Here is a 26620-nt window from a genome sequence, read left to right as displayed (position 1 = left end):
GAGTAGAACATTCCCGTTGTCACAAACTCCCGCACAGGCTCTGGAGGAAGCATCTTCGGGCCCTTGCCTCTCCACCACTGCCCTCCACGGTGCACCGGGGTCAGGACGGACCCACGGCCGCAGCAGACCGGCCCCCGTCCCGGTGAGGCGGCGGGCTGGGGGAGAGCCCCGGACCGGGGGAGCTCCGGGGTTGGCCACCACCCGTGGGGGCCACCGGGCTACCGAGCTGCCCGAGCCCTGCGGGTCTGCTGCCAGTCGGGCTGAGCCCAAACGCATCCCGCCCGCGAGTGATGCAAGCGCACGCCGAGCTAGATTTCTAAATTTTATTATAAAATAAAAGCAGAAATATTTTCCAAAGAATGTATTCACATAATATAAACAATAAACAAAACTAAGGTCGGGTGACTTGCGGTTGATACTGTCGTTTAGGTCTAAACTCAAGCAGCAGTTCCTCTTCTCTCAAAGCCCGCTCCTGCCCCCGGTGCACGCCGCGGGCAGCATCTGCCCCCCCCCCACTCTGCCTTCTGCTGGGACCGGGCTCGGGCCATCTCTTCCTTTCCCACCCAGCAAATGGCAAAAGCACCACATGGACAAGGCCATAGAAGCCGCCTCTCTGCATAGCATCAGCTACAAGAAGGTTACAGAGTCTGCCTAGAGCGTGTCGCTGCTATAACTTGACTACAACTTTTGTATTCTTAGTTGAAATTGTACATCGTACACCTGCCACAGATACATAACTACAATAGGATAGCGGGAGCGATGCGAAACTTCCCAACAGGCATGTAAACAGCGGCCTTGCGCCCCCCCGTCCTCCCCACCCCCCAAAAAAAAAAATTACAATGTGCCTCTTCACCCACAGACCGGGCAGACCAAGCAACACCACCGAGAGATTTGGGAAATCAAGGCTGGGAGGAGCTGCCCCACTGCACCGTGTTACGGCCTGGCATGAAAGCCACAGGCCCTGTCCGACAGCCTGTCCCCACCTGGGACCAGCTTTAGCAACCCTCCAGGCTTTTTACACCATTACTGCCCACAGCTGAGTCCAATGCCTTCCAAACCTGCAGCCAGCCTGCTGCCAAAGGGCACACAACACTTCCACTAAGGAGTTTGTCATCGCTTTCAAAAAGTCTCTGGTAAGATTAAGGAAAAAAATATGTAAGAGTAAAGGAGGCGCGAAGGAGGGAGCGTGTACACGGTTTTAAGAGCCCAGATCGACCAGGTTGGATGACATGGGGTTGAGGATGGAGTCCTGCAAGCTGTGGTGGTGCATGGGGTCGGCGCTGGGCACGGGGATGGCGCTGGGGCCCTGGGGGTGGCCCAGGCCGTGCAGGGGCTGCAGCCCAGGGTTGGAACTAAGCAGCAGCGCGGGGCTGGAGGAAGTGTGATCCGGGGTCCCTGACGGCGTCTTCTCGTCCTCCGAGCTCCCCAAAACTGTCTTATTCCCGTTCATTGACGCCGAGAGTGGGTTGTGGCTGTTGGAGTTGGAATTCTCGTTGTTTTCCCTATAGGAAACACAAAAGAGGGAGGGAAGTCACCGGGGGGACGCGGGACCGGCGGCTTCCCAAACTCTGCAAACCTCCCGGGCCTCTTCGTCTGGCACAAAGGGCCAAGGGCCGCCGAGCTTGTAAACAAGAGTCTCCCACTACCCCGGCGGAAAGTGTCACTTTGCCAACACGTCATTTTCTGCCTCCGTCTATCACAAAGCGTTTACACGGTGTGGGGAGGGAGAAAGGGGGGAAGGAAGGGAAGAGGAAGGGATTAAAATAAAAAAAAAAGGCTTTCACACTTGAAAACTGCTCCCCGAGCTGAAGAGAAGCAAGGCCGAGGCGAGGCGGCTGCACGCAGGATTGCTCCGTGCTGCGGCCCAGCACCAGCCTGCCTTTTGCTTAAGTAACCGGACATTTCCCCCCCCCCCGCCCCAAGCTCAAAGCATAGCCCGATATGGAAGATAAGGCGAGCAAACAGAGTTAACTCGCTTATTTCCCGAGCCCTGGCTGCTCTCCCCTACTCAGGCTGCCGTTCCCGGCGCGGAGGGCGCAGCCCGGGGGGGCCCCGTTCCCTGCGGGGCGAGCCCCAAGCCCCGGCCGCCTGCCTGGCTGGGCAAGGCGGCACGGTGTGCCGGGAGGCACCCCCGGGTAAACACCGAGAAATCGCTGGAGGTTTGCCAAGACCATTCAAAAAAAAAAAAAAAAAAAGAAAAAAAAAAGAAAAAACTTTTTTTTTTTTTTTTCGAAATAAGAGGGGTAAGATGTGGTGGGGGCGACCGTCCTGTCAAGGTTAACTCGGCTTTTAGAAGTAGCAACCCTGTAGACACAGCCCTGCCTGAAATACTGAAGGCGTTTTAAGTGGATTCAAAAGCTTCTGCGGAAGCCTTGAACACGCTGCATGGCAGAAGGGCCCGATCCCGCAGGATTTGCTCGAGGGAAGGGGTGGCCATTGTGCCGACATTTTTTGCTCGGTGAGGGCAGCAGGATGTGGCTTGAGACACATTGCGGCAAAAAAATAAAAATCGAAAAGAAAGCTCTGCTTGAACGAGTTCCTTGAGTAAATGGCAATCCCAGGAACGGTCTGTTTTCCAACGCCTGGAGTGTAATATTAGGTTGAGTGTATTTTTCAATGTCAAAAATCTTATTTGTCTCTGGAGACCTTTAAAATTTGATTCCTCGGGAAAAAAAAAATATGGAATAAGTGTAACCTTCATTTCCTTTGGATATGCGAAGGTGAGTCCCTGCTATCAGCAATAAAAAGGATCTCTAACATCTCGTAAAACCAACACTTGCAGGGATTTGAAAGAAAATTAAAGCGCTAGCACCGTTTGGGGAAATGCGTGGAGCAAATCTGTGCGGAGCCCGAACCTGCCGGGCTGCACAGCTGCGCGGCCGAGGCGCTCGCCTATTCCAAACCTCGATAGGCAGAAAAGCAAAACGGCGTGTCCTCCGTGGCGCGGAGGTGTGGGAGATTTCTAATCATCTGTTAATTAACCGTGCAGGACGTACGAGCTGATCGAGCGAGCTGGGAAGGAGGCACAGCGCAGCTGGGACACGCTTTTTGCTTCCTCGGCCCGTCTTTAAGGCACAGGGCCGGCTGACGGCAAAGTACTCCCGAGTACGCAGGCATTAACTTCTGCCGGCAATTAACGGCCCTTTCCCTCAATTTAACGAGAAAAGCACAGTCTCGGAGCCACGGTCGGTATGAGGAGATATTATATAGAAATATGCATGCGTGAGCACCGCGCTGGGTGGTGAAGCCGAGGTGCAATTTCACGAGCAAGGGCAGAGAGTTGTCTTCCCTTCCCGTCTGCCCGTAAGCGGCCCGATCTGCAGGGCGCACATTTTGGGGGCTCCCTTCGCAGCTCTCCCCTCGCCTTATTCCCTCGTCCCGCCGCTCCCTTTCGGCAGCGGGCAGCCCGCAAGGACGCGCCCCGACGGCACGGGCCCCGCCGCCCCCCGGCTACCCCTCGGCTGGTCAAGGGGCCCGACCGCCTCTCCGGGGGCTTCCTTCCCCTCTGCTCATCCCGGACACGCGTGGAGCACCCACGGCGCCGGCCCGCCTGTCTCCCGGCTCCTCCGCCCCGGAGGCCACGGGCGCCGTCGGGGCGGCCTCCACGGAGCTGGGGGCGAGCAGCGAAGCCGAGGGGCCGCGGGCGCGGGGGAAGCCGTACCTTTCCTTGGCCTCGGCCGCTCGGTCCCGCTGCCGGCGGTTCTTGAACCAGTTGCTGACCTGGGTGGTGGTGAGGCCGGTGGCCTCGGCCAGCTCCCGCTTCTCGCGGGGGGACGGGTAGGGGTTGTGGGCGTACCACTCGCGGAGGACGCTGCGGCTCTTCTCCTTGAAGCAGTAGCTGGTCTCCTCGCCGTCCCAGATGGAGCGGGGCAGCGGGAACTTGCGGCGCACCCGGTACTTGCCCACCGCCCCTAGGGGTCGCCCCCGCAGCTTCTCCGCCTCGATGTAGTGCGCCTTGAGCCAGAGCTGCTGCAGCTTGGGGTGGTTGTGCGCCGAGAACTGGTGGCTCTCCAGGATCTTGTAGAGCTCGCGGAAGTTGCCCCGGTGGAAGGCCACCACGGCCTTGGCCTTCAGGACGCTCTCGTTTTTGTGGAGGTGCTCGCACGCAGGGAGGGACCAGAGGAACCGCCCCAGCCGCTCGATGTTGCCGCCTTGCTGGAGCACCTCGCAGACGCAGGCCACTTGCTCTTGGGTGAAGCCAAAAGTCGGGAGCATCGACATGGTGAGCCCTGCCCCGCCGCGCACCCTACGGCCGCATAGAGGGGAGCGGCGCGGGGCGGCGGGCAGCGCCCGGCATGCGGGGCCGGCCCCGGGGCGGCGGCGCCCGGCGGGGCCTGGCGGGGGTCACGGCCGGGCGCGGGGGGCCGCGGCCATCGGCGGCGCCCGGCCCCGGCGAGGCAGCGGCTTAAAAAAGGCGAGGAGCGAGGAGAAAGCCTCGGGAGCCCGAGCGCGGAGGGCGTTTTCCCCCGGCCGCCTCCTTTTTGTAAGTCCGAGTTGCGAGAGGAACTTTGTGCCTCTTTTGTCTCCTATCTGCAGCGCTCGCAGCGGCCGCGGCTCTCCCACCCCCACCCCCCTCGGCCGCCGGTTTGGGATCTCCCTGCTTCCCCCCCACCCCCCTCCGCCGAAAGATCCCACATAATATAGTGGTAAAGCCCCGCTCCCTCTCTCCTCTCCCTCTCGGAGTTTTTCCCCCCTTTCTTTCTCTCTCTCTCTCCCCCTTTTTTTTAATAATATTATTCTAAGCTGGCATGAAAAGTGATTATCCGCGCTGTGATTGGTCCGGTTATCTGACCCGGGGACTGCCAGGAGAAGACAATAGTTTTAGTCAAATTATTTGCCATGGTGACGCTGTCAATCAGGGGTAACCCGATCTGTTTTGAGGTGGCTCCCCGGCTGGCTTGACAGATTGCTCAGATCCACTCAGAGGCGGCCCTGCGAGCTGAGATATTAGCTAGCGAGGGAGAAATTGCCGCCGTGATTGACGCTGCGGGCACCCACCGGCAGCGGGGGAGCGGGGAGCCGCCGCCCCGTCGGGCCCCCGCCGGTCCCGTCGGGGGGAACCCCCCGGCCCCGGCCCTTGAGGCGAGTTCCCTGCTCCAGGCGCTGCCTCGCCCCCTCCCCAGCGCCCAGCAGCAACTGGCGGCGAGCTTTCTGGGGAAGGGGCCTCCCGCGTACAATAGGGACCCTGTTCCCACCCGGGATCCCGTTACACGCCGGCAGTACCTGCCCGGAGCGGGGACCGGCTGCCGGTAGGGCCCGAGCCGTGCCCGCCTGGCCCCGCCGCTCGCCTTTCCTCTCCCGATCCCGACGTCGGTTCCTGCTCCGCTTCCAGCCCCGTGCAGGGCTGCTGCGCCCCGGGGGACACGCATAAAAGTTGGGGACACTCGGCGTGACCGCGCGGCCCCTTGTCACCCTCTATCCTTCCCCGTCCCCTCGGTGCGGGCGAAGCGAGAGCCGGCCGGGGGGGCTGCGGGGCCCGAGGGCGGGCGCAGCCCCCTCGGGAAGTGCCCTCAGGCTGCAGGCGCCGGGGGGAGCCCAAGTGAAAGCGCTCGGCGGGAGCCCCTCGGATGCCCCCCGCCGCCGTGCGTGGCCCCAGGGCTGATTTCACGGCCCGAAATGTTCTGTTTTGGGGGAGAAATAACACAACCGCCAGCAAGTTCTTCCGACGCCTTTTGCAGCCTCCCCAGCTCGGCTCTGCCGTCGTGCGCTCCCACCTTTCTGACGGCCCCCCAGCTGCTCCCCTGCGCCTCGGGGGCTCGGTGAGGCCTCGGAAGCCCCGGCCGCGGCTCCCCGCCCCGCAGCCCGACCCTCCGGAGCCCCCGGGCCCTGCGGAGCAGCCGGCCGGGGCTGGCGAGGCCGAGCGGCAGCGGGCGAACCCCCCCCGGGCCGAGGGAGCCGGAGTCGAAGGGGGGCAGCGGCTCCGCCGCGGCCAGAGCCCGGCCCGTCGGGGCGCCTGTGCGCACCCACCGGCCGTGTGCGGAGTTTTTCGGGTGAGCCCCGTTTCGGAAGCCCGGTGCCCGCCTACCTGTGCGAGCCTCTCCGCAGCCTTGCAGAAGCCGTGGGAAGCGGGCGGCCCCCGCCTCGGCTCGCCCGGGGGGCGCAGAGCAAAGCCGGGGCTTCCTTTGCAGGGCATTCGTTTCAAACGAATTTGGGAACGTCGGTGGCGGGTCCGTAAAGCCCCCCTGCGCCAGTCTCCCTCCCCCCCGAGCAGAATTAGCACTCGGCCGCTCAACGCCTTGCCGCTGGCCGATTCCTGCGGGATTCAACCCGTGCTTGTTTGGAAACGATTGCGTCCCGCTCTCCGCGCTTCCCGCTCAGCCGCAGCGGAGGATGGGGCGCAGCTGGGGCCGCAGCGGACGGCCGCGGGGTGGGAGAGAGGATCTGCTTCAAAAATGCTCCTCCGAACAGACACGGCGAGGGAAGCACAGATCCCGTCTCCCACCCCCGGGAAGCACGGATCCCCTCTCCCATCCCCGACCTCTGTGCTTACTCCGGGCGACTTTCGGAAGGGAGAATCCGGCGCCGTCCCGCTTCCCTCGGCGGCCGGGGCCGTAGCAAAAGACAAAAGAGCTGCAGAGGTCTGGGCTCCCCTCCCGCCTCCGTGCTACCGCGCTCTGTCGCTGCACGTTTATCGGGGATCTACCTGACTCCGCTTCCTCTCCTTCCGTCTCAGAACCACAGCGGCGCAGGCTGAATGGGAGCAGCTGTTCGCCCTAGCCGGAAAGGAGATGTCAAAACCTGTTGCGTGGACGGAGCTCTGAGAAAATCTCTTCTTAGCTCCCTAAAATGTGAGTACGGACCCTACACGCAAGCCCCTCCGCAGGCGCTTTCACTTCGGGCGGCGGTGGCCGGGCGGCGTGTGTCGCCGCTTCCCAGAGCGACTGCAAATTAGGGACAGCTGGATCCCAGTGCTCTGTAACTGCTTTTAACTTTGGGGCAAGAAAATTCTTCCTATTAGTGCTAGAAGAGGGAGCAGATACCGGCTGCTGAGCCCCGGTACGGGGCGAGTCAAGTTGCGAGGGAATCAAACGATCAGGCGAGGAGCTTTTCTGGCATGTGCAAAAGAGCTCGTTCACTGCAGTTATATTTCAGAGCAAGAAGCAATCGCCTGGTAACATTTGCCCCCCGTCCGACGGGAACATTTTGAGGGGTGTCTCCGTGCAGCCGCAGCCAAAGGCTTTTCTGGGCTGCCCCAAACTTGCTCCCGGCCCCGCTGTGCCCGGCGCAGGAGCCCCGGGTTCATCCCGGTGCCGGCCAGGGAAGCGGTGTGACTGACCCCAGGACACCCTCAGCAGAGGTCTGGCCCCTCCGGGAAGTCGTTGCCGAGCACCAGGCAGCGTGCGGGACCGGCAGTGTCAGCGCAAGTGGCTGTGAAATAGGAGGAAAATAAAAAAGTCGTTTTTTTTCTCTCGTAACGCTCCCGTTATTAACCAGGACGAGGACTTGCTGAGGGAAGGGGGGGCTGAACGTGTCGCTTCCTGGGAACTTTTAATTGCACGTTACTGCCTTGTGTCCATAAATGAGTGCCAGGACAACGCTGCGGTTATCTGAGAATCTCCCTCTCGGCGGTGTCTCCACCGTCTCCTTCGAGACAGCAGCCTGCACGGGAGGCTGTGGGCCCGCACCTCTTCCATGACACACAGAAACGGAGCCTCCCAGCATCCTGCCTGCAGCCTTCCCCGCGGCCCCCCGACTGCGGCCCCTGTGCCCCCCTCCCATGCCCTGCAGTTTATCCCTTTTACACAGGCGTAAACGCCTCCGGCTGTGCCTGGGGGGCACCGGGGGAAGCAGGAGGCAGAGCGGTGGCTGTGGCGATGGCAAGCCCCCACGACACGCAGGACACTCACGATCCTGCCGTCGGCCTCAGCTCCCTGCGTGGGGACGGAAGGAGGGAGACGGAGGGTGTCGGTGGGACGCTTTTCTCGGCCCTGGTAGCAAGCAAACGGCCAACCCGGCAATCCTCATGTCTTGCCCACATGTGCCCACTACCGTGGCAGGGGCTGTAGGGAGAGAAAGCGACAAACAACTCCAAGTTTTCGTTTATTTCTTTTTTTTTTTTTTTTTTCTTTTTTCTTTTTGGGGTGGGGGTGAGGGTAGAAGGCGAACACAGTATGCCTGCCCTTTAAAACCAGACGACTGACGTGGACGAAACCCTCCAGCAGTTAACCTGCTCTTCCTGTTATCTTTTTTATAAATCTTAAAGACCCTCGCCAGGATCCCAGGCCTGCGTGTCCAGTCCGTTCCCCCTCCTCTTTCATGCTCCCCTTCCCGGGGAACCCCATCGCACACGTTTTGGGCCCCACGGCGGCAGTTTGCAGCCCCCCTCCCCACCCCTGTGCGCTTTATTCCCGCGTGTATTGAATTCTGCGTTTTGTTTCAAAACAAAACGGGCTCTAGCCCATCGCAGATGGCACGTAGAGAGCCCGAGATCCTGCCCCGACCGAAAATGAAAACATGACCGGGATCACCGCGAATAACGAAATTAAGACAAACAACAATAGCTTGTTGTTCCGTGATTTGGGGCGAGAGGAAGAACTGGAAGCTTTTTGCAGCGAGCTGCGCGCTGTTCCTCGGGGGGAGCCGCCGAGGATGCCAGCTATGTAGCGGGTAACTCGATTATGCTAAGAGAGGGGCCGGGCGGGGCGGGGGCGCCGGGGTGCCCGGGCAGGGGGCCCCGAGCAGCGGCTGCGCATTTTTCAGGAAGATGAACGGCTTCGGAGGGCTCTCCGAGGGGGTCTCGAGGGATCTTGAGGCTCCGTGCCCCCTCTCAAGGCTCTGCAGCCTTCCGTGCTCCCCACAAACCCTACAGCCGCCCCCCCGCCGCCCCACTACCTTCTCATGGCCCATTCTCGATCTCGGGATCGGGGTTCAGGGTTTTTTTCGCTTCCTTCACCCTCACCCCCAGCACCAACATTGATTTGGGGTTCTCCCCCCGTCCCACAGCCAGGCTCCCGTCCCGCGGCAGTGGGACACCCGTCGGGGGGCTGCCGGAGCCCAGCCAGCCCCCGCCCCGGTGCCGGCTGCGGGCTGCACCTCGGATGCTCCGCGGCACGGGAGGACTGAGCGGAGAGCTTTACAGACAAGACAACAACAACAACAAAAGGCACATATGGTTAAAATAAGGAGAGGGAGCTTTCCGCCTTAGGGGATTGGCAATAACTAGCCAGAAATGCAGGGCACTGCGTCCAAAGTTCTGGTGGGCTTCTGCAGGATTGACAACTTAAATCACACTACAAGCATCAATTTGACAATATTTGTAAACTTCTTGTTTCCAGGGATCTTCTTGATCAGAGATAGACCAGGTTGGTATGAGCTCGAGCCACGAAGGTCTTTTATTTTTTTTTTTCCTCCTCCTTTCCCCTCTTCCGAGTTGATGAATAGCGATCAGGTTTCTTTTAATGGCTGCCCCCTATTCTCACAGCCTCCCACAACTAACCCAAGAGCCTGTTTCCTCGACCTCAGTTAATTCCACTGATTATTCCAAGATGATGAGGAAAAGCACGAAGATTGTTCACTGCTCCTACTGATTCAAGGCATTTTTGTTACCATCTCCATCCCTGGCTCACGGGGATGTAACCGGAGAGTATTTTTAGGAACAGGCCGCCCTTCCTCTCCTTCTCCCCTCCCTCCCCAGGCAGCTGACATCTTCAGGGCCTTGGCCGTGCCCGTCTCCTGCTTGGTGGCCGTGCGACCCCCGCCCTCGGGCTGGGGGACCTCAGGGTCTTAGGGGTGGGGTGTCGGTGAATTTCTGGACGGGGTTCGGGGCGCCGAGAGAGCGTCGCCCCGAGGGAAACAGCCCCCGAGCCGCCTCCTGCCGCGCCACTCGGATTTTCGGCTCCCGAGGCAAACCGGCCCCCCGAACCCGGGCGGCGTCGAGGCCGGCCCCGGAGGGCCGGAGGGGGAGATTCGCTCCTAGAAATCTCACTAGAGGGCTCTAAGGCTCAGCTCCCAGCGCTGCCGAGAGGAAGCAGGGCTTCGTCCTTGCTGTCCCGCCGGCTTCCGGACGAGCGGCTGCAGGAGCCTAAAACCGCCCCCGCGCCGTCCCCCAGGTGGCTCACGCACGTCGTGGCCACGGCCAGAAATCCTCCGTGGTCTTTTCCTCCTGCCCTGCCCCACCACGGGCTGGTGTCCCCCCACCCCGAGCACAGCGGTCCCAAGAGGTCCCAGGGGGTCCCACCCTCTCCTGCATCCCTCGCACGGCAAAAACGAGACGAGCAGTCCCCAGAGCATCTACCATTCCCACCTTACAGTTGCCCCTCGACACAGGTATCCTCGGCAAGGATCGGGGAGTAAGCAGGATTTATGGACCTGTGGGATTTTATTTTCCCCGCAGGAAGACCTTACGTGAGTTCTTCCGCAGTCTACTGAGCCGTGTGCCCATAAACACACCTACTGGTCAGATACTGCAGCACTAGGACAAGCTGAAATGTAAGGTAGAGATAGCAAGTAATGCACACGCATATATAAGTGTCAAAGAACACTAACTGACTTATCCGAAATCTGTTTTCACTGGGGATTTCTTTCCCGTTTTAAATAATTTATATAATTTGCCGTTGTGGATAAATAAAACCAAGCAAGACTCTATCAATTAAAACCAGGAGAATTAATATGTATAATTTGAACTTGAATTTAAATACGTATAATATGAATTAATATGTATTGTGACATTTCATAAAATGTCGCAATGCATTCAATTTGTTTTAACTTCCCAAAATTTTGTAAGGAGTAACAACATTGCATTATTTACAGAATTTAGGAAATGCAATTTAGCTTGTTTGTCATGTCTTGCAGTTCTCTCAGAAGCTTTGTACACAGATCAAAACTACAGGGAAAAGCTTTGTGGAAAGTTAGACAGTTTAGATAATTTAACTGCAGTTTAAAGCTGATCCACTTTCCAGTGGAAAATTTGCTACTTCCGAACTTGTGAAAATGTTCTGTATTTTCCTCTTGAATTGGTTAAGCCTCCTCTTTCCTGGATTAATTTTGCCTCTGCCCTTTGATATCTTCTCTCCTTTATTTCATAGGTTCTTGAATCAGTTCAAGTGCACCACGGACCTTTTAATTCCCAGAAAATTTATGCAATTTAAACAGACCTGGTGTCCCATTTCATTCCATTTTTTTTTTTTTTTTTTTTTCTCATCAATTTTATCTTTGTTCTAAACAGAGACTTTAAGACTAGTCTGATATTGACTTTGTTGATTATTTAATATGCAGAAAAGGCCAGTCCAGTAAATTCTGGATTTGTTTTCAGGCAGTTAAGCTACTAAAGCAGGAAAGGCTAAGGCTCTATAACTTGCTGGTTAAGAAATAATCTTCTACTCGGCTGCTATACCCTTTTCTATTGTCTTCAACAGTCTAGTCATTTGTGCATGGTCAGGTGTGTAATTGTACAGCCTCTCCCGAGCAGATATCAGATACCAGCAGCAGTGGACACCAGCACTGCATACTGCACGAAGGGGCATGAGCTCGAGCATCACATTTGGCTGCCAGCATGCTCCCAGGCGCAGTTTTGGCCATGATCTCTCTGCAGTAGTAGCTGGGGGTGCTGTGCATGTTACCGATTGTTACCAAGCTGCTGTCTGCACTAGATTGTACCTGGTTTGGCTCCCTCTATCCCATGCTATTCCACTCCTCCAACACTGTCCCAGGAATTTTTGCAGTCCCAAGTCCCATTCTATGCCCTCAGTCCACACTTCGACAGTGTTTCATGCTATTAAAATATCCCTTGAATAATTTACAATGCATACTTTATATTATCCCCAATACTCAGAACTAAAAACTGAAAGGAAATAATACATATTTTTTGAACCACAGAGGCACTACTTGGAATTCAAAGACCAAATGACCTAGCCTGAGGGCCCGAGAATTGTTCCTAGCCATGTTTCACTTAGCAATAGGGACACATTTTAACCAACATTGCAAGAAGGGACTTCTTGAGTGCCACCTTCTTCAGACTCCTTATTTTTTCATTCTTCTAACAGAGTTTAATAGTGCTTAAATCATTTCTAGTAGTTTCATTCTCCCCATGAGTTGCAGAGGAAGACCAGATACTTAATGTAGGGCCAAAGATTTCACTGAGTGACAGAGAGTTGCAAAGCGTGGGATTCTTGTATAACTACCTCTTAATTTTTGTATATCTGCTACCTTCCACAGCCAGAAAACAATCAGGAAAATTTTTGTTAAAGTGTGTATATATATATATATATATATGTATGTATATGTGTATGTTTATGTGTATTTATGTATGTCTAACTGTTTTAATTAAGATTTGTTTAATTTTACTTCAGGGAAAAACTGAGATTGTCATTTAAAAAAAAAATCTAAACAGTAGAATAACCACATCACAGTAATTTAACTTGATAAACATTTCCTTAATTACGAGGTCCTGTTGGTTTCAGTCACGTAAGAGATCTGGTAGAAGAAAGGAATGGAGCATGAGATAAACTGGACAAAGCCCAGGAAGAATTTTACAGAATAAAGGATTTTTCTTTATTCTATTTTATTTTTTTAAATTTTATTTATTTTTTTCCTCTCTGATCAGCATTCTGAAACAAATACACTTTTGGATGAGGGTGTTATGTTCATGTTTATTTTCAAGTGGAAGGTTGGCAGCAGCATTTGGCATGCATGGAAGAAGTCTGGGATCTGGGCCTTATAGTCATCGTAAAGAAGTGAGCTTCAGCTTCCAAGAGAAGAAAGTAAAGAGGTATAATTGGGTGAGTTACTTGAGTTATGATGTGGAAGCTAGAGTGTAATAAGCATGTTTAATGTACATAAGAGAAGGAAAAGTGCTCCATGCCAAACTGGATGCCAGACTTCTGGCTGGCAGAGGTGAACAAGCAGTATTAATTCAGTAAGGAGAGGGCTGTGCCTGAAGATGGTTCTCCTAACTCATCAGATTGCTCTTTGAGACATTTGACTAGAGAGAACAGAAATGGAACCATTAGTGTAATGGGTCAGAGCAAAAAGAATAAACAGACTGCAAAACAAAAGAAGAAAACACAGTCCCAGTGACAGCAGAGGAGGCTGTAGATAGCACAAATGATCCTGGGACTGCTGGAGGCCAGCCCAGGCTGGCTGCAGTGATCTCTGGCCTTAAATGGGATGAAGTCTTCAGCTGGGTGACAGACTCCTGGAGGGATGGGAGAGGATGAATTCAGTCCATAAAACATCTATTTTCTCTACAGCTGCAGAAAGTATGAGGAGGCTACATCATGGGGGAAAGTTTCAGCTAGGGAAAGTTCAAGGAGAAAGAGTATGCCTGTGGTCACCTCAGAATCCTCTGTGGCAAGGAGCTACAAACAGGGAGGGAGGAGTCAGGAGCATTTTTATTTTCACAGATTAATTTTTAAAGGCAACAGTCATGTTTTTTATTATTTTTTATTTTATTTTATTTTTTTTCCTCTAGCTGAATAAGGAACTGCACATCTCTATTGGATCACTAATCCATGGCCAACTCCAAGACAGAAGTGTGCAATGTAAATGTAAAACACAATAATTATTTTCATGTAATTAGAGAGCTTGTACTTTGCTTCACATTCTCGAGAAATTTGTCTAGGTGTTTCAAACTCAACTGACCAAAGCCTTTATTTTTATTCAGTAATCTACCTCTCAGAGAAATCTGAGACCATGGATGGACCCCATTTCCATCCTGTTAAAGATGCTTTGTATTTGTCATCATTATCTGTGCAATTTGTATTTGCGTAAAAAGTAATAGGGGAAATATCCCAGGTGTACAAAAGTTAATGGAAGGCAGTGATGAGCTCTGCTCACCACTGAATCCCAGTCCAGAGCAGTGGTGAGCTCTGGACTGGGATTCTGAAGAACTGGAAAGAGTAGGGGGAAAAAGGGGTTTTGGCATGAAAGAACTAGTAGAAGGGGGCTTACAAGAGAAAAAGTTTGAAATCTTCCAGTGGTGTTGAAGAACTTCCCTTGGGCATCTCCCAGTTAGGCACCTGGCACACCGACTGACCATTTAGGATTAGCACAAATCTTGACAATATTGCAAGAGTAATATTTTCATGAGGAGGAACTGTTACAGAACTATGCAAAGTCACTTTGGTCTTCAATGTCAGGCAGGCATCTTAGTTATAGGCATGAGTCACTTAATTATTAATTACGACTCTTAAAAAATGTTTCTATTCCTTGGGGACGAGATGATGAACGTTTATCTCTCTGGCTATGTCTCTTAGAGTAATCTGAAAGCATCAAAGAAATGCAAGATCTTGTTCCTGGTGTGTATTTGCTTTGGGCTAGTCTTCCAGGACGCCAAAAGGTGTTGAGATATGGTTGATATTATGCAACCTTCAACAGTAAAGCAGATGTACACCGTTCTTCTTTCAAGAAGACTTATTTTGATCTCTGGAGACCCATAATGTGATCCTCACTCAATCATTTTGAGCAGAAAGGGAACTTTTCCAAGGCACTGTAGAAGCAGCAATGTTTAGATGATCATTATATGTAGAGTTTGATGAAGCAGGCACTTTTCCTGCCATATGTTAAATAAACAACTTGTTACTGTGTACTGTGTGGTGATGCAGGTTGATACTCTGCTGCTGAATAATATGATGTCATGTTAAGACTTCAACTATTTCCTTATATAGTCCTCAAGAAATAGGATTTTTTTGCCTACATCTGAAAATTCACAGGCAAATATGCAACTGATCAAATCTTGCACAGATGCTAACACCCAGATGCGTGTGTTTCTGTGTGGAAGTAATCTACAGCTAGCAGAACTCTTGGATAGAGAAATCCAGTAAAAATACAGATTAGGCACACATAAGTTAGATATGCCTAACTAGTGTGCCAAGAATTTATAGTTTTATGAAATCTGTATTATGTACAGATCTCTCAATATTTTCTTCTAAAAAGTTTTCATTAGTGTACAAAAGGGAGGATATGGATTTCTGTAATAATCAGAAGAACCATCTTATTTCATGTACAGCAAACCAAAATAACCGCATGACCTTGGTTCCTTGGCCTCCCCGTCTGTCCAAACTTCTATTAGAAGTTAGCACTTGAGTAATCCTATCTTTTAATAACAATCTATACAATAAAACCACGCAATTTAACAATAATAATGAATAGTAAGTTGCATGCTGGGTGAAACTTTTTGAGTGAGACTGTCCAATATTTCCTGTGCTAAAATGCTTAGATTCATAACAGATACAGGAAGAAAATGCAAATACAGATATGTGTTTTCTTTTTTAAGTGAGAAAATACATACATGTGAGTAGACTCTTGTCTTGTTCAGCTTGATACACCTAATATCCTCAGTAAATTAAGAGGAACATGAACATTAAAATGAGGGAACAACAGAAGATATCAGAGCAAATTCAGAGCTGAAACTCAGGGTTAATACTTGCAGGAATTCAAGCCATCATTCCTTACAAAACTTCCATTTAACTTATCAGCCAGGGGAAAGAAAAGGAAGAATTTCTTAGTGTATGCCTATGGATGTTGTATGCATATATACATTAAATATACATATGCACAAACACATATATATGGACTTTACTCAAACTTTTTATAAATAAGGCCTAGTCTTTGCGTCTTCTCATTACATTAATGGGATTTTTGCTAAGTAAGAGTTATGAATATGGTTGTATCAGATATATTTCTTTGACAAACAATGAAACATGCAGTAGAGTTTACAAAACACATTCTTTTGTTGTGGAGCCAGCAAACAGGTACTGGAGGAAGGTGTCTGTTAATACATAACTTGTTCTTTATCTTTGTGTAAAGTATATATATATATATATAAATTGTCAACTGGTTTATTGAATGGTTTGGTAGAAAGGTATGTAAATGCAGATTGGATTTTCTACAATACCTTCACTGAGGGCTCAGATGAGTTTGGGTGATAGACCAAAGCAATATGATCACCTGAACTGATTTCTTGTTAGAGAAAGGCAACCTTGCTCATGAAATCCCCCTTTGCTTGCTTCAGTCCAACACCGTGTATTTTTCATGCACAGATGATCACTGACTGATCACATTACTTTCTGGGTATCTTCTGACTGCGGTTCAACCTCAGAAACAAAAAGGAGCAAAGGAAAGCTGACAAGTCCATTTGCTTTATGTGACTTCCCATTTCAGTCACACAAGAAAAGGCCTTGCCTTTTTAACCTGGGCAGCTGATGCCTGGATTTTCTCTTCATATGTATTCTCTAAAACTAAACTGTGGACTCGAGAGGAAACAAGCTTAATATACCATGTGCTTCCTATTTGTTGAAGGTATCAGTGCTAGAGCTCCCTTGGCATGCTAAAATGTGAACATTTTTACAGTGTAACAGATTATGGAAGCTGCTTTTGATAAATTCCAGTAACAGCATTTTACACTCCACGTGCTCCTTTCTGTGAATGACAGATTGCCATATTAGGTCTCTAAAGAAGTTCCTGACAAGGGTGATTCAGCACATGAAGAAAGTCGACCATGTGTCTAGCTCAGAGTCTCTATAATCCTTAATATATTTACTCGGGACTGCAATGTTGTTCTCTCCAGTGTACCAGAGCAAAGAGAAAACTGTTCAGCATGAGACACTCCTTCACACCACTAGGTCCTCCGCTGAAATAAATCTAAAAACAAGCATATGAATGTATTATCTCTCCTCTGCCCCTGATTGGTCCTAAAACTCTATGAAAAAAATAAAGTTCACTGCATTTTTTACTTTTGGCTGGGCAGTAGGGACCATGGGAGATAGGCTTGGGTAGATGATGTGCTTGGTGGGAAGAAGGTTCTAGAGATTAAGCAACCTGCCTAGTAACTACTGGAAACCTTTAAGTTGTAAATAGAACAAGCAGGGCAATGTATCAACTGATGCTGTATTCTGAAGGTGGTTTTAGTAAAAGTCAGTTCAAAATCTTGTCCAGTAGGATTCTGCCAGGCATGGAAATCACTGCTGGTTTTCAGTGGATATTCAGTTTATTTTTCAATGGATATTCAGTGGAACTGATAGGAACAAAGTTTGAAGACATAAATATATAATTGTTTGTGATTGACTAAATACTGAAAATGTGTATCATTAGCTGTTAAGTGCTCTCTAAATGCAGCACATAGATTTAGTTGTAAATACTGGAAACATTGTGCCTGATTTAGAAACATTAAGAATAACCCAAGCATTTCTCAAATGCCCATTTATAACTTTGCTCAGATCTCTGTTTTGTGGTTTATTTTTCATCATTCAAGGTGAACGCATGAGATTCCGTTTCAAGTTTTAACTTAATAGCTTCACTTAAGAAAAAGGAGAAAAAGAATGTTATATGAATTAAATGTCACATATGATTTGGCAAATCACTTTCAGGAATTCCATAAGGAAGAGCAGGGAAAAAAAAAACACAGTTGCAAAGTTAGAAGCAACAACGAATAGTGCCGTTACCATCTAAAAGCACACACTTTTCAGTCAGACTTGGCTGGTGAAATGTAGAAGCTTAATGTGGATTACACTTTTTAAATCTTTCAACATCAAAAAATAGAAGAGATGTAGTATGTTTTTATTTCAGAGTACTTTGCATGCAATCTCAAGATAAATGGTAGAGACTGATTGTTTTTGTGCCCGTGCCAAACATTGTCATTAGGTATTGCTGTTTTGTTTCATCAGCCAGATGAACTTACACAGGGACATCGATCAGGTACCTACATTTAAAAGAACACACTGTCAAATTAGTGGATAGAAAGAGCACATTAGGAGAGAGAAATTATCTGGTGAAAGATTTAAAGACTGACTCACTTGTGTTTTGTTTCATTAAATGTGGGGTAGTCCCCTTTCATTTTCCATTTAGCACAAACATTCGCAGACTCCATTAAAATATCAGTTTTGTAACAAACTAGCTGGCTCAGGACACACATAAGCCTCCTTGCAAAAAGCACAGTTCCCCTTCTTACAGATTCTAGATGACTTTAAAATTTGGGGCCCCGAGCTGGACAACCCCACTGGCTGTCTTGGAGTTCACCTGTATACTCCTGTAGTTCACAGTGCTGCAAAGCCACCCAATGTGCTGCAGGGGGCTGATGGCTACTTCTCCAAAGGGTTGGTATGAGGAGGGGGTGCACAGCCCTTGAAAGGACACAGAATATGTTCTAGGACAACACACATGCACGCACAAAAGTAGGAAAACTGTCTAGCTATTGTTTTCCCTTCTTTCCTCTGAGATGCTCTTGGAACATAATCTTGATTCTCATACTTAGGGTCAAGGGAGCAACTTGTGGTTATAATGGAGGGGTGAATAGCAGGTTGGAGAGTAGGGGCACACAGGAGTTAGGGCAGATCCAAAGGAGTAGAGGAAAGAAGAACAGGGATTAAAAAAAATCAGAACATATAACTGTCAGCATTTAATCTTTATTTTGGTAACACTGGATAATGTTGATATTTGTGTTGGCTAAAAGCCCTTGTTCTTCAAAAGAGTTTTTCAAAGACAAACAAAAAATCCCTAAGCTACTTGTATTCTGCGTCTTTTAAGCCTTTGTCTTAGTGGCAATTAGTGTCTTTTTATCAAACACTTTTTTTTTTTTTTTGCTATATACAGTTATTTCTAGACAGAAAATAATTTCACTTTATCTTTGATAATTTTATGACATCTGTTTTTTTCTGCGTATGCATTTATACATATGTCCAGAACCCAGTGGATCCTGGAGCCCACCTCCATCCTGCACAACAAGACCAGGCCACTGCAGGCTCAGGCAAGAACTACACAACTCAGGCACCTCTGTGCATTGTCATCTTGGTGGCAAGTGCTGAAAGGCTCTTACTTGTTCTTGTGAGAATCCCCCAAGGCACAGTGTGTTGGAAGAAGCATTTAGCTGTAAATAGGGTATTTCCCCACATGTGCATGCCTGTTTGCTGCTGTCTGAGTAGCCAGACATAATTGCTTTGTTGCAAAGCCATAGTCAAGGAGCACAACAAATCATTGAGTGCTTCTGTTGCACCCCAAAGCTTGGTAGTACCCAGACAGTTGCCTCCCCAAAGCCAGACTTTATGGCTCAAACACACACGTTGTACAGAAAGTGCTCTGTATAAACTGTCAGCTTTGAAACCAAACACTTCCACACCTAGCCTACACTGTAAATCAACCTTTGGTGCTACTTTCCAGTCAGCTCCATTACACAAGTAGTTTGATTTAATTCAAATGTTTTATGGCAGTGATGTATTTTAGCTAAAACGGTATATTTGCATGGAGTGAGGGATAAAACAGGACATTTTTATTCATGAAGTGAAAGGCTACAAGATGGTAAGAGACAGGTATAGGAGTGCAGGTGCAGTACCAAATCCCTACCTGGCTGTCTCAGTACGTGCGCTTGGTGTCTCGATTCCCTCATGTTCAGCTCTGCAGCAGCCCCACAATGTATCAGAACTTCCTTTGAAGGCTTTCACTTTTCATATATATAAAAAACCACATTTCCATTAATGTATGCAAAATTTTGCGCTAGGTCTTCTGAGAGTGAAAAGAGCCAGCACCCAAGCCTACTGTACCATCCTTGTTTCCCAGAAATAATAATTCACCATTAAAATTATTAAAGAGTAAATGGCTGAGATGCATAAGTTCAAAATTGAAGTATTTCCTTTGATTGTTTAAAAATCTTTGCTTTAATTGGAGTCACATATATTTTTTTCCTTTTACAATTTTGAATGCTGCATCTTACCATATGTGAAATGTTTCTTAAAGGTGTCAAAGTGACTTGTCATGGGTTTGGAATGAGAACTAAATTAAATGTCCATACTGCAGCATACTTATATAAATAATGAGATATTCCAGTATAAACCATTCATTTGGCAGTCATTTCTACATCAGCAACTACTAAGTGCTATAGAATTCCTGCCTAACTGACACATGCAAAGAAAATCAGGAAGGAAAATGTGTGTGTATGTGTGTATTTTATAGAAAAAGACAGCCTCTTGTATTCCATTGCCATGAAAGTATTTCTAACGTTTTTGGAAATAGTGCAAGAGGTTTAAGAAAAATCTCTGGATTCACAGCAGAATGCTGGAGCATTCAACTGCCTCAAACCGCACTCCAAAATTTGTTTCCATAATTTAGAAACAGAGAGGGTGGAAATGGTTAACAAAGTCATTAATGAGTGCCTAGAGTGATTTATTATTGGTGATATAGTTTCTTTGCTTTTAAGAAAAATATATTACATAAAAATTCTTCATAAAATAAGAATTCTTTCCTATTGAATATTGCACAGAATTTGCTTTATTAGTGTATTATATCACCACATTGCCAGGTCTGGTATTTCTCATACAAATGATGTTTCAAAGTGCTAGCAAAGCTTGTGAAGTGCAGTGCAAACCATGTTAGGAATAAAGCTCATACAGAAAGACAACAGTAGCAAAGATTCTTTTTGCTGGGGTTCTGGAGATAGTTAACACTGTAGGACCCTTTTATTTTTCACAAGCTGCACAAGCTCGTGTCACTCTAGACTAACAATAACCAAAACTTGATACTGGATATTTAGAACCAATCTTTCTAACAGCCTGACTGCTTTAGGGCAGTTTTTAGGTTCCAAGTCTTTCTTATGTGGAGATACATGCAAACATAATTTGAAAGAACTGGTGGTCAGTGAACCTGGTTGTGTCTCAAGAAGCACCAGGTATCTGCTAAAATAGCATCCAGATTTGTTGGCAGCAGGTCTAGGGACTGATTCTGTACCTATTGAAGGGAGTGCTCCAGGTTCCCAGTCTGCCGGAGGTGTACAGTCTGGCCCAAAGTGACCATGGACCTTTCTTACTAGTAGGGTTTGATGGGTTTAAGTCTGTAACATGATGGTTGGGATGTGACAGGGAACTTTTGCTGGCACCAGACATGGAGTAGCTGTCTATCTGTCCTTATATTTGCACATGATTCATCTTCAAAAACTTCCATCAATGTTTTGAATGATCCCTGAAATCTCTCAGGATTAAGAAATTAAAAAACCCAAACTATTCCAATATTTGTATATGCTGTGGTGACTTAAAAGATTAATATCATTTGGCAAATGATGGTGTCAAAGTTCATAAATGTAGCTAATGGGTATTCAGCATGTAGCTTTTCAAAGGCTGCTCCATGTTAATACAGAAGTGTTTCTAAGTAATTTATGGGCACAATACTGTTAGCTTCAAAACTATAGTCAGTTATGTGAAATCACAGACTTTCAACAAATAACTTGATCTAGCGTCAATCTTCATTTAATCATGCAAAATAAGACTGTTTTACATTTTTGTTGCAACCAATTGCTGAAGCTTACAGGCAGAAAGCAAAATTGTGCTACACCCTTTACAACCCCATTCTCAGTCTGTCATGAAGATAAAAAGTCTGTCTTTCTATGGTGGAGTATGAGGAACAGCAGAGCCCCAGCAAGGGTAATGGTGTGCCTCCTCCACCCACCCATGATCTGGGTTACACTTATAGTGTACAGAAGTACATGATGGCAATGAACTTCCTTAGCAAAATATATGTCTGTCCTGTAATACAATATTTTTAAAGGTGTTTAGGCACCTTATTCTGTGTAATGGTATACAGGAAATTTAGGCTTCCCAAGATGAGTCTAAAACATTAGTTACTGTTTCTTGCAGCCACGTTGTTAGCCAGGCACCCCAGACTATTTGAGAGACTAAGAACATGGAATTTGACTAGTTGTTAATCTGTACTCTAGAGGTATATTGGAAAAGCAAATATTCACTTCTTACATGCTCTTCAACACCCTTCCAATAACAGCAGGACTTTTTTCCTTCCATCTGCTGGGGATAATTTACTGACAGCTTATTGCTCACTTGGCCATGGGTTGTGTAGATTTCATTAATTAAACATCTATGTCTGTAAAGATTTTAAACTTGTATGAAGCAACAAAATTGCTCTGAGCTTTTTGCTTAAAATCCTCTCTGACAAGTAGTCTCACTAAGTATTTCCTGAGCTAAACTCTGCTCTTCTGGCTTAAGAATATGTATCAATAACTCAGGGGTACAAACGTGCCAAGGGGTTGCAATTATCCTCAAAACAAACACTGAAAAAAAAAAAAGACACAAGTTAAGTCATAGAAAAACATGATTAAGGCACTCCAATTTACCTTGTCCAATAATGACTCCATTGAATAATGATATATTTATGATGAATGAATAGCAGAATTTGAAGCCTAATTTTTAAAAACTGCTTAGCTGTTTTTTTTTTTTTTTTTTTTTTTTTTCCCTAACAGTGTTATGACTCTGGGTGGAATTAAAACACAACTAGAACTATGTTGCACAATCATGTTTTAAGCAGATTCAGCTCAGAGCATGATAACCACAGCCTCAAAGAAAAAGCCTTCCAAGCTCCTGCTGCCTATGCTTCACTAAATAAAATGCACGAACACTGCAAGTGCGACAGCTGTGGCAAGGACTGTTACAGGATACTGAAGTGCTCAGAACCTCTGCTCCACCTACACTTCTTCTAAAAATGGGCCAGATGGTTCCTGTTTCTGAGACTTTTGGGGTAAGAGATGAATGGGAAAAAGATGGATTATGTATTGGCTACTAATTCCATCACTGCAGAGAGGTGAAAGTCAAGTAAAATTTGTTAGTTTATTACAGTCATAGTCTTTTAATGTATTACACTCTGAAGACTTTTTCAAGTCCCAGAGCAATATTTTGATTTATTCATATGAAAAAAATGCAATCTAAGAATGCTGATGGAGATCTAATATTTTCTAGTATTAGCATTTTTATTTTAATGCAGCCCTTCTTTCCCCCAACATTTTATTTTTCCATTATTTTTCACTAGGTTCTCACTGTATTTCAAGTACATTTAAAGTATAGAAATGGCAAAAACTGCTTGCCAAGACTGGTCAAGATGTCACAGAGATACAAAGTCCCACATCTACCCACACTCCATGTCTAAGCTATTGTATTTTCCATCCAACACATACATACACACACAAAGAGTCAAACATTCATGAAACCTGTAACATGCTGACGAGTTCTTAAATTAATAAATCAGATATTGAATAGAATAGAATAGAATAGAATAGAATAGAATAGAATAGAATAGAATAGAATAGAATAGAACAGAACAGAACAGAACAGAACAGAATAGAGTAGAATAGAATAGTGTGGCATTGTGTGTCATCGCGTGGCATGGCTTGATGTGGTGAGGCATAGCATAGACTAGTTCAGTTAGAAAGGATCTGATCTCACTGAGTCCAACTGCCTGGCTACTCCACGGCTAACCAAAAGCTGAAGCATGTCATTTAAGGGCATTATCCAAACCTCTCTTGAACACTGACAACACTTACTAAACAGCAACAGTTACCCTGGCTTCCCCTTGGCTCTTAATGTATTTCATAGTGCCACTTAGAAAATAGTGGTGGTGTCAGATTCTCAGTGCCAGAAGAACAGAAGAAGAGGCTCAGAGTAAAAAGAAATGTGGCTGGGGTTGCAGAGCTGTCTTGGACAGTGGGCCAAAACTTGCTGTACTGGACAATATATGGTGATCATAGCCCCTTTGGGAGATTTTGTTTTGTTTTGTTTTTCATGCTACAGAAGTACTCTATGCCCTTGCCTCAGATGCTGAGAGCTTTCTGAATCCTTTCAGGATCATTCCCCACCTCTTAGGTAGACCTTAGAGAAGTTTACCATACAGAAATGCAAACTTACATCCCCACCACTCAAAACTCCTTGAATGGGAGCCAAATGATGTGTGATCATGAGAAAGAGAAACTGATCCATAGCTATAGTCAGGGTATGCTCCAAGATCACTTCTACACACACAAATATTTACTTCCAAGAGAAGCGGAGATATACATTCTGCAAGACATCACATTACTTTCCAGTACTTGTAATCACCTGATCAGTGTTGTTGATCTGATAGCTGCCTGAAGTATAGGTTACAATGAGTTATCACACTTTTCTGGCAGCACTGAGTGGAGGGAAAAAGCAGTAAGAGAAATGATCTATAGTCCTCAATTGCATGAACTTGGAATGGTAGATAAGAGGCAGATCCATTATTTCCATCTGCAGAAGGTAGCCATCTTATATCTCCATGATCTTTACTGCAGATAAAGGTGAAGTAAATCTCTTGCCTTACAGAAAGCTCTCTGTCCCCTTGTTTCTGAGCATAAGCTCCCCTGGCAGCATAACAGGCACAATATTGAAAAAAGCAGACTTTTATTAATGCCTCCCAAAGAGAATATGCATTTAATCATATGCTTCATTTTAAGTTTGTGCCTGAACTTCAATCACTTTCTAAGTTTGGATGTTAATGAAAATGCTTTGTGGGATCAAGCCAGTAACTCATGAGCATATTTATAGCTATTATTTCCCAATTCACTCAATTTCCAACCAATTCTTATTGGCAAAGAGAGGCATAGGGTTTTCTGTCACAGCTAGATTTACACAACAACAAAGGTCTCCCTTCAGTTCCTCTCCAACAGGATTGGATTGATTAACTATGCTACTATTTATATTTCCTTACCTGCCAAATATATGGCAATGCAGAAATAGGAAAAATTATCCTGATGTGAACATGTGGACAGCAAAGAATGCCAGAACAAATATAATCCCTGAATATGTAATAATTCCCATTTCATTTTGTTTCAGGACACTATAATTCAAGATGCATCTCCCAGACAAACAAAGAAAATGCCAGTTTCTAATTCAAATTGGCCATTTCTTAAGAAAATACTTCGAACATTTACCAGAAAATAGTTTTGCTTGAAAAGTAAATTACACCATTTTATTTTTTTTCCCCCCAGAAGGGTCAGATTTGCCCAAGTGGAAGCAAACAGTGGATTTTCAGAAAGGTAAGTAAGGCAAGATGAAGACAGGATATTCTGGGGTACCTTAGGATCTTGTTTTAGAATTAGGGTTCCAAACTAAAAGTGCAAACTTTTACTTGTGTTATGAACATAACAGAGTTGAGGAACACAGGCTACTGTGATACAATGCATATTATTTTTGGTTTCTTTTCAATTAGATGTTGCATGTGGAGAAATGCTGAAGGCTGCCAGTGAAGGAGGGAAAAGAAAATGATACTCTGTGTTGGAAAGGCAACTGTCTTCTCACTTTTCCCATCCCTTACTGTAATTTTACATTCCCGTCATTGATGCTCTAGATATGCACCTGGGAACTTTATGTATTAACTTGTTATTATATATGGATCTTTCAATTACAGTGAAACCTTGCTATGGATGTACACAAGAAATTGAGGCAAGCAATGACAAAAAATTGAAAGTTCCATAGCCATTTCTCTTGAGATTTCATGGTGATCATTTAAATAGCAAGTAAATATGTTTTTCTGATAATTGTAATATCAGTAGCATCCTCAGAAACTTGGACTGAGATTAGAGCTGAGGTTTCAGATGTGTATTGCAGAGGGAACATGATTACCTATTTGCTATGTATCCCAACCTCATGCAAAAAATCTGAACATAGTTAATACTGAAAAAGTTGTAGATAAGAGTTCAAACCAAATCCTAAGAGCAAACACTGGACTTTGAATGGCTTGGAGCAGAGCTTGGAGCAATATTTCATACTCACATCTTATACCCATGGAGGATGAAATCAAAAACCTGTTTCATATTTTCTTTGAATTATGAGAGTTCAAAATCTCGATCATAACTTTGCTGTTCTGTAGATATATATTCATTGGCATTAGCATTTCTGAATGGATTAACTCAGCCATTGTGAAAAACAGATTCTGCAGTTTATTTAAAGATAAGCATGAGCAGTGTCAGGTCAATCATTTTGGAAACTTTCCAGTAGAAAAGGCTCGCTCATGGAAACTAAATGTTCTGTAGAAAAGCTGTGAATTTGATGAGTCTATTGAAAGGAAGCCAGCAGGCAGCTGACCAAAACCTGACAATTTTTCTCAGTTCACGTATCTTTCTTTTCCCTCCCAGGCAATACCAGCCTCCACAGCCTCACGTGGCTCTGCAGAAGGACTGAGAAAAAGCAAAGAGTGTTTTGGACTTCTGGGGAGCACGTTTTTTTTTCTATTGCTCCACAAACTCACACTGACAGTACTTGACTGTCCCTCAGGTGAAGTACTGTAGAAGTCTTGCACGTATTTTCAACAAAAAACATGAAATTTTCCTTTCAAAATGTTGTCTGTTCTCCCATGAGGAGATATTCATTCGTAACAGGTATTTTTGCTTTGCCAAAACTCTACCTCAGAGTTCACTTAGTGATGCAAAAAGAACAGTCTGGAGGTCGCTGAGGTCTGTGAGTGTACTGCCAGGATCAGACCCAACAGTGAAGGAGAGCTCAGTGTCTGCTCCAGATTCTCACCACACGTGGGGTTGGGGCAGGCAGGTCCTTGGTCTGGGGCCAGTTCCTGTCCTGCTGAAGAGGCTTTGAGGGCAGAGACATGGGGTTTATTTGTGTACCAGAGAGAACGGCTTAGCAGAGACTACTGACTGTTTCACAGGCCTCCTGGAAATAAGCGGCAGTAGTTACTGAGCAGCACTAGGTATGACCTCGTGACCTAGCAGTGGAAGGCTTTCTATATAAACCATTTACTAAGGCAAAATTATGCCACAAGAAGGAATAGGCTGATTTTTCACCACCTCTATTTATTATAACCATTATTAACTTGTTCCTTGATAACTTGATTTATGAAGGTTGTGACAAATTGCTTGCTTAATTGAAATATGTCAGGTTTCTAAATATTGAAG

The 26620-nt window shown here is 46.9% G+C and overlaps 1 protein-coding gene and 1 long non-coding RNA gene across 2 annotated transcripts; one reads left to right on the top strand and one right to left on the bottom strand.

Moving 5' to 3' along the window:
• Nucleotides 1-309: 309 nt before the first annotated feature.
• SIX2 (SIX homeobox 2) lies at nt 310-4500 on the bottom strand. Its single transcript, XM_068676669.1, has 2 exons — nt 3662-4500; nt 310-1502 (listed from the first exon to the last, which is right to left on the bottom strand). The coding sequence occupies exons 1-2, from the start codon at nt 4219-4221 to the stop codon at nt 1199-1201; spliced, it is 864 nt and encodes a 287-aa protein (XP_068532770.1). The 5' UTR covers nt 4222-4500; the 3' UTR covers nt 310-1198.
• LOC137853857 (uncharacterized) lies at nt 4083-25840 on the top strand. The gene is made up of 4 exons (XR_011094775.1): nt 4083-4222; nt 6674-9302; nt 12599-12716; nt 24701-25840. It is a non-coding gene; the product is annotated as an uncharacterized lncRNA (long non-coding RNA).
• Nucleotides 25841-26620: the final 780 nt, after the last annotated feature.

This window comes from Anas acuta, chromosome 3 (assembly GCF_963932015.1).
Source record: "Anas acuta chromosome 3, bAnaAcu1.1, whole genome shotgun sequence".
NCBI lineage: Eukaryota > Metazoa > Chordata > Aves > Anseriformes > Anatidae > Anas > Anas acuta.
Note: the sequence above shows the minus strand (reverse complement) of the source record. Positions and strands in the feature narration are given on the sequence as shown.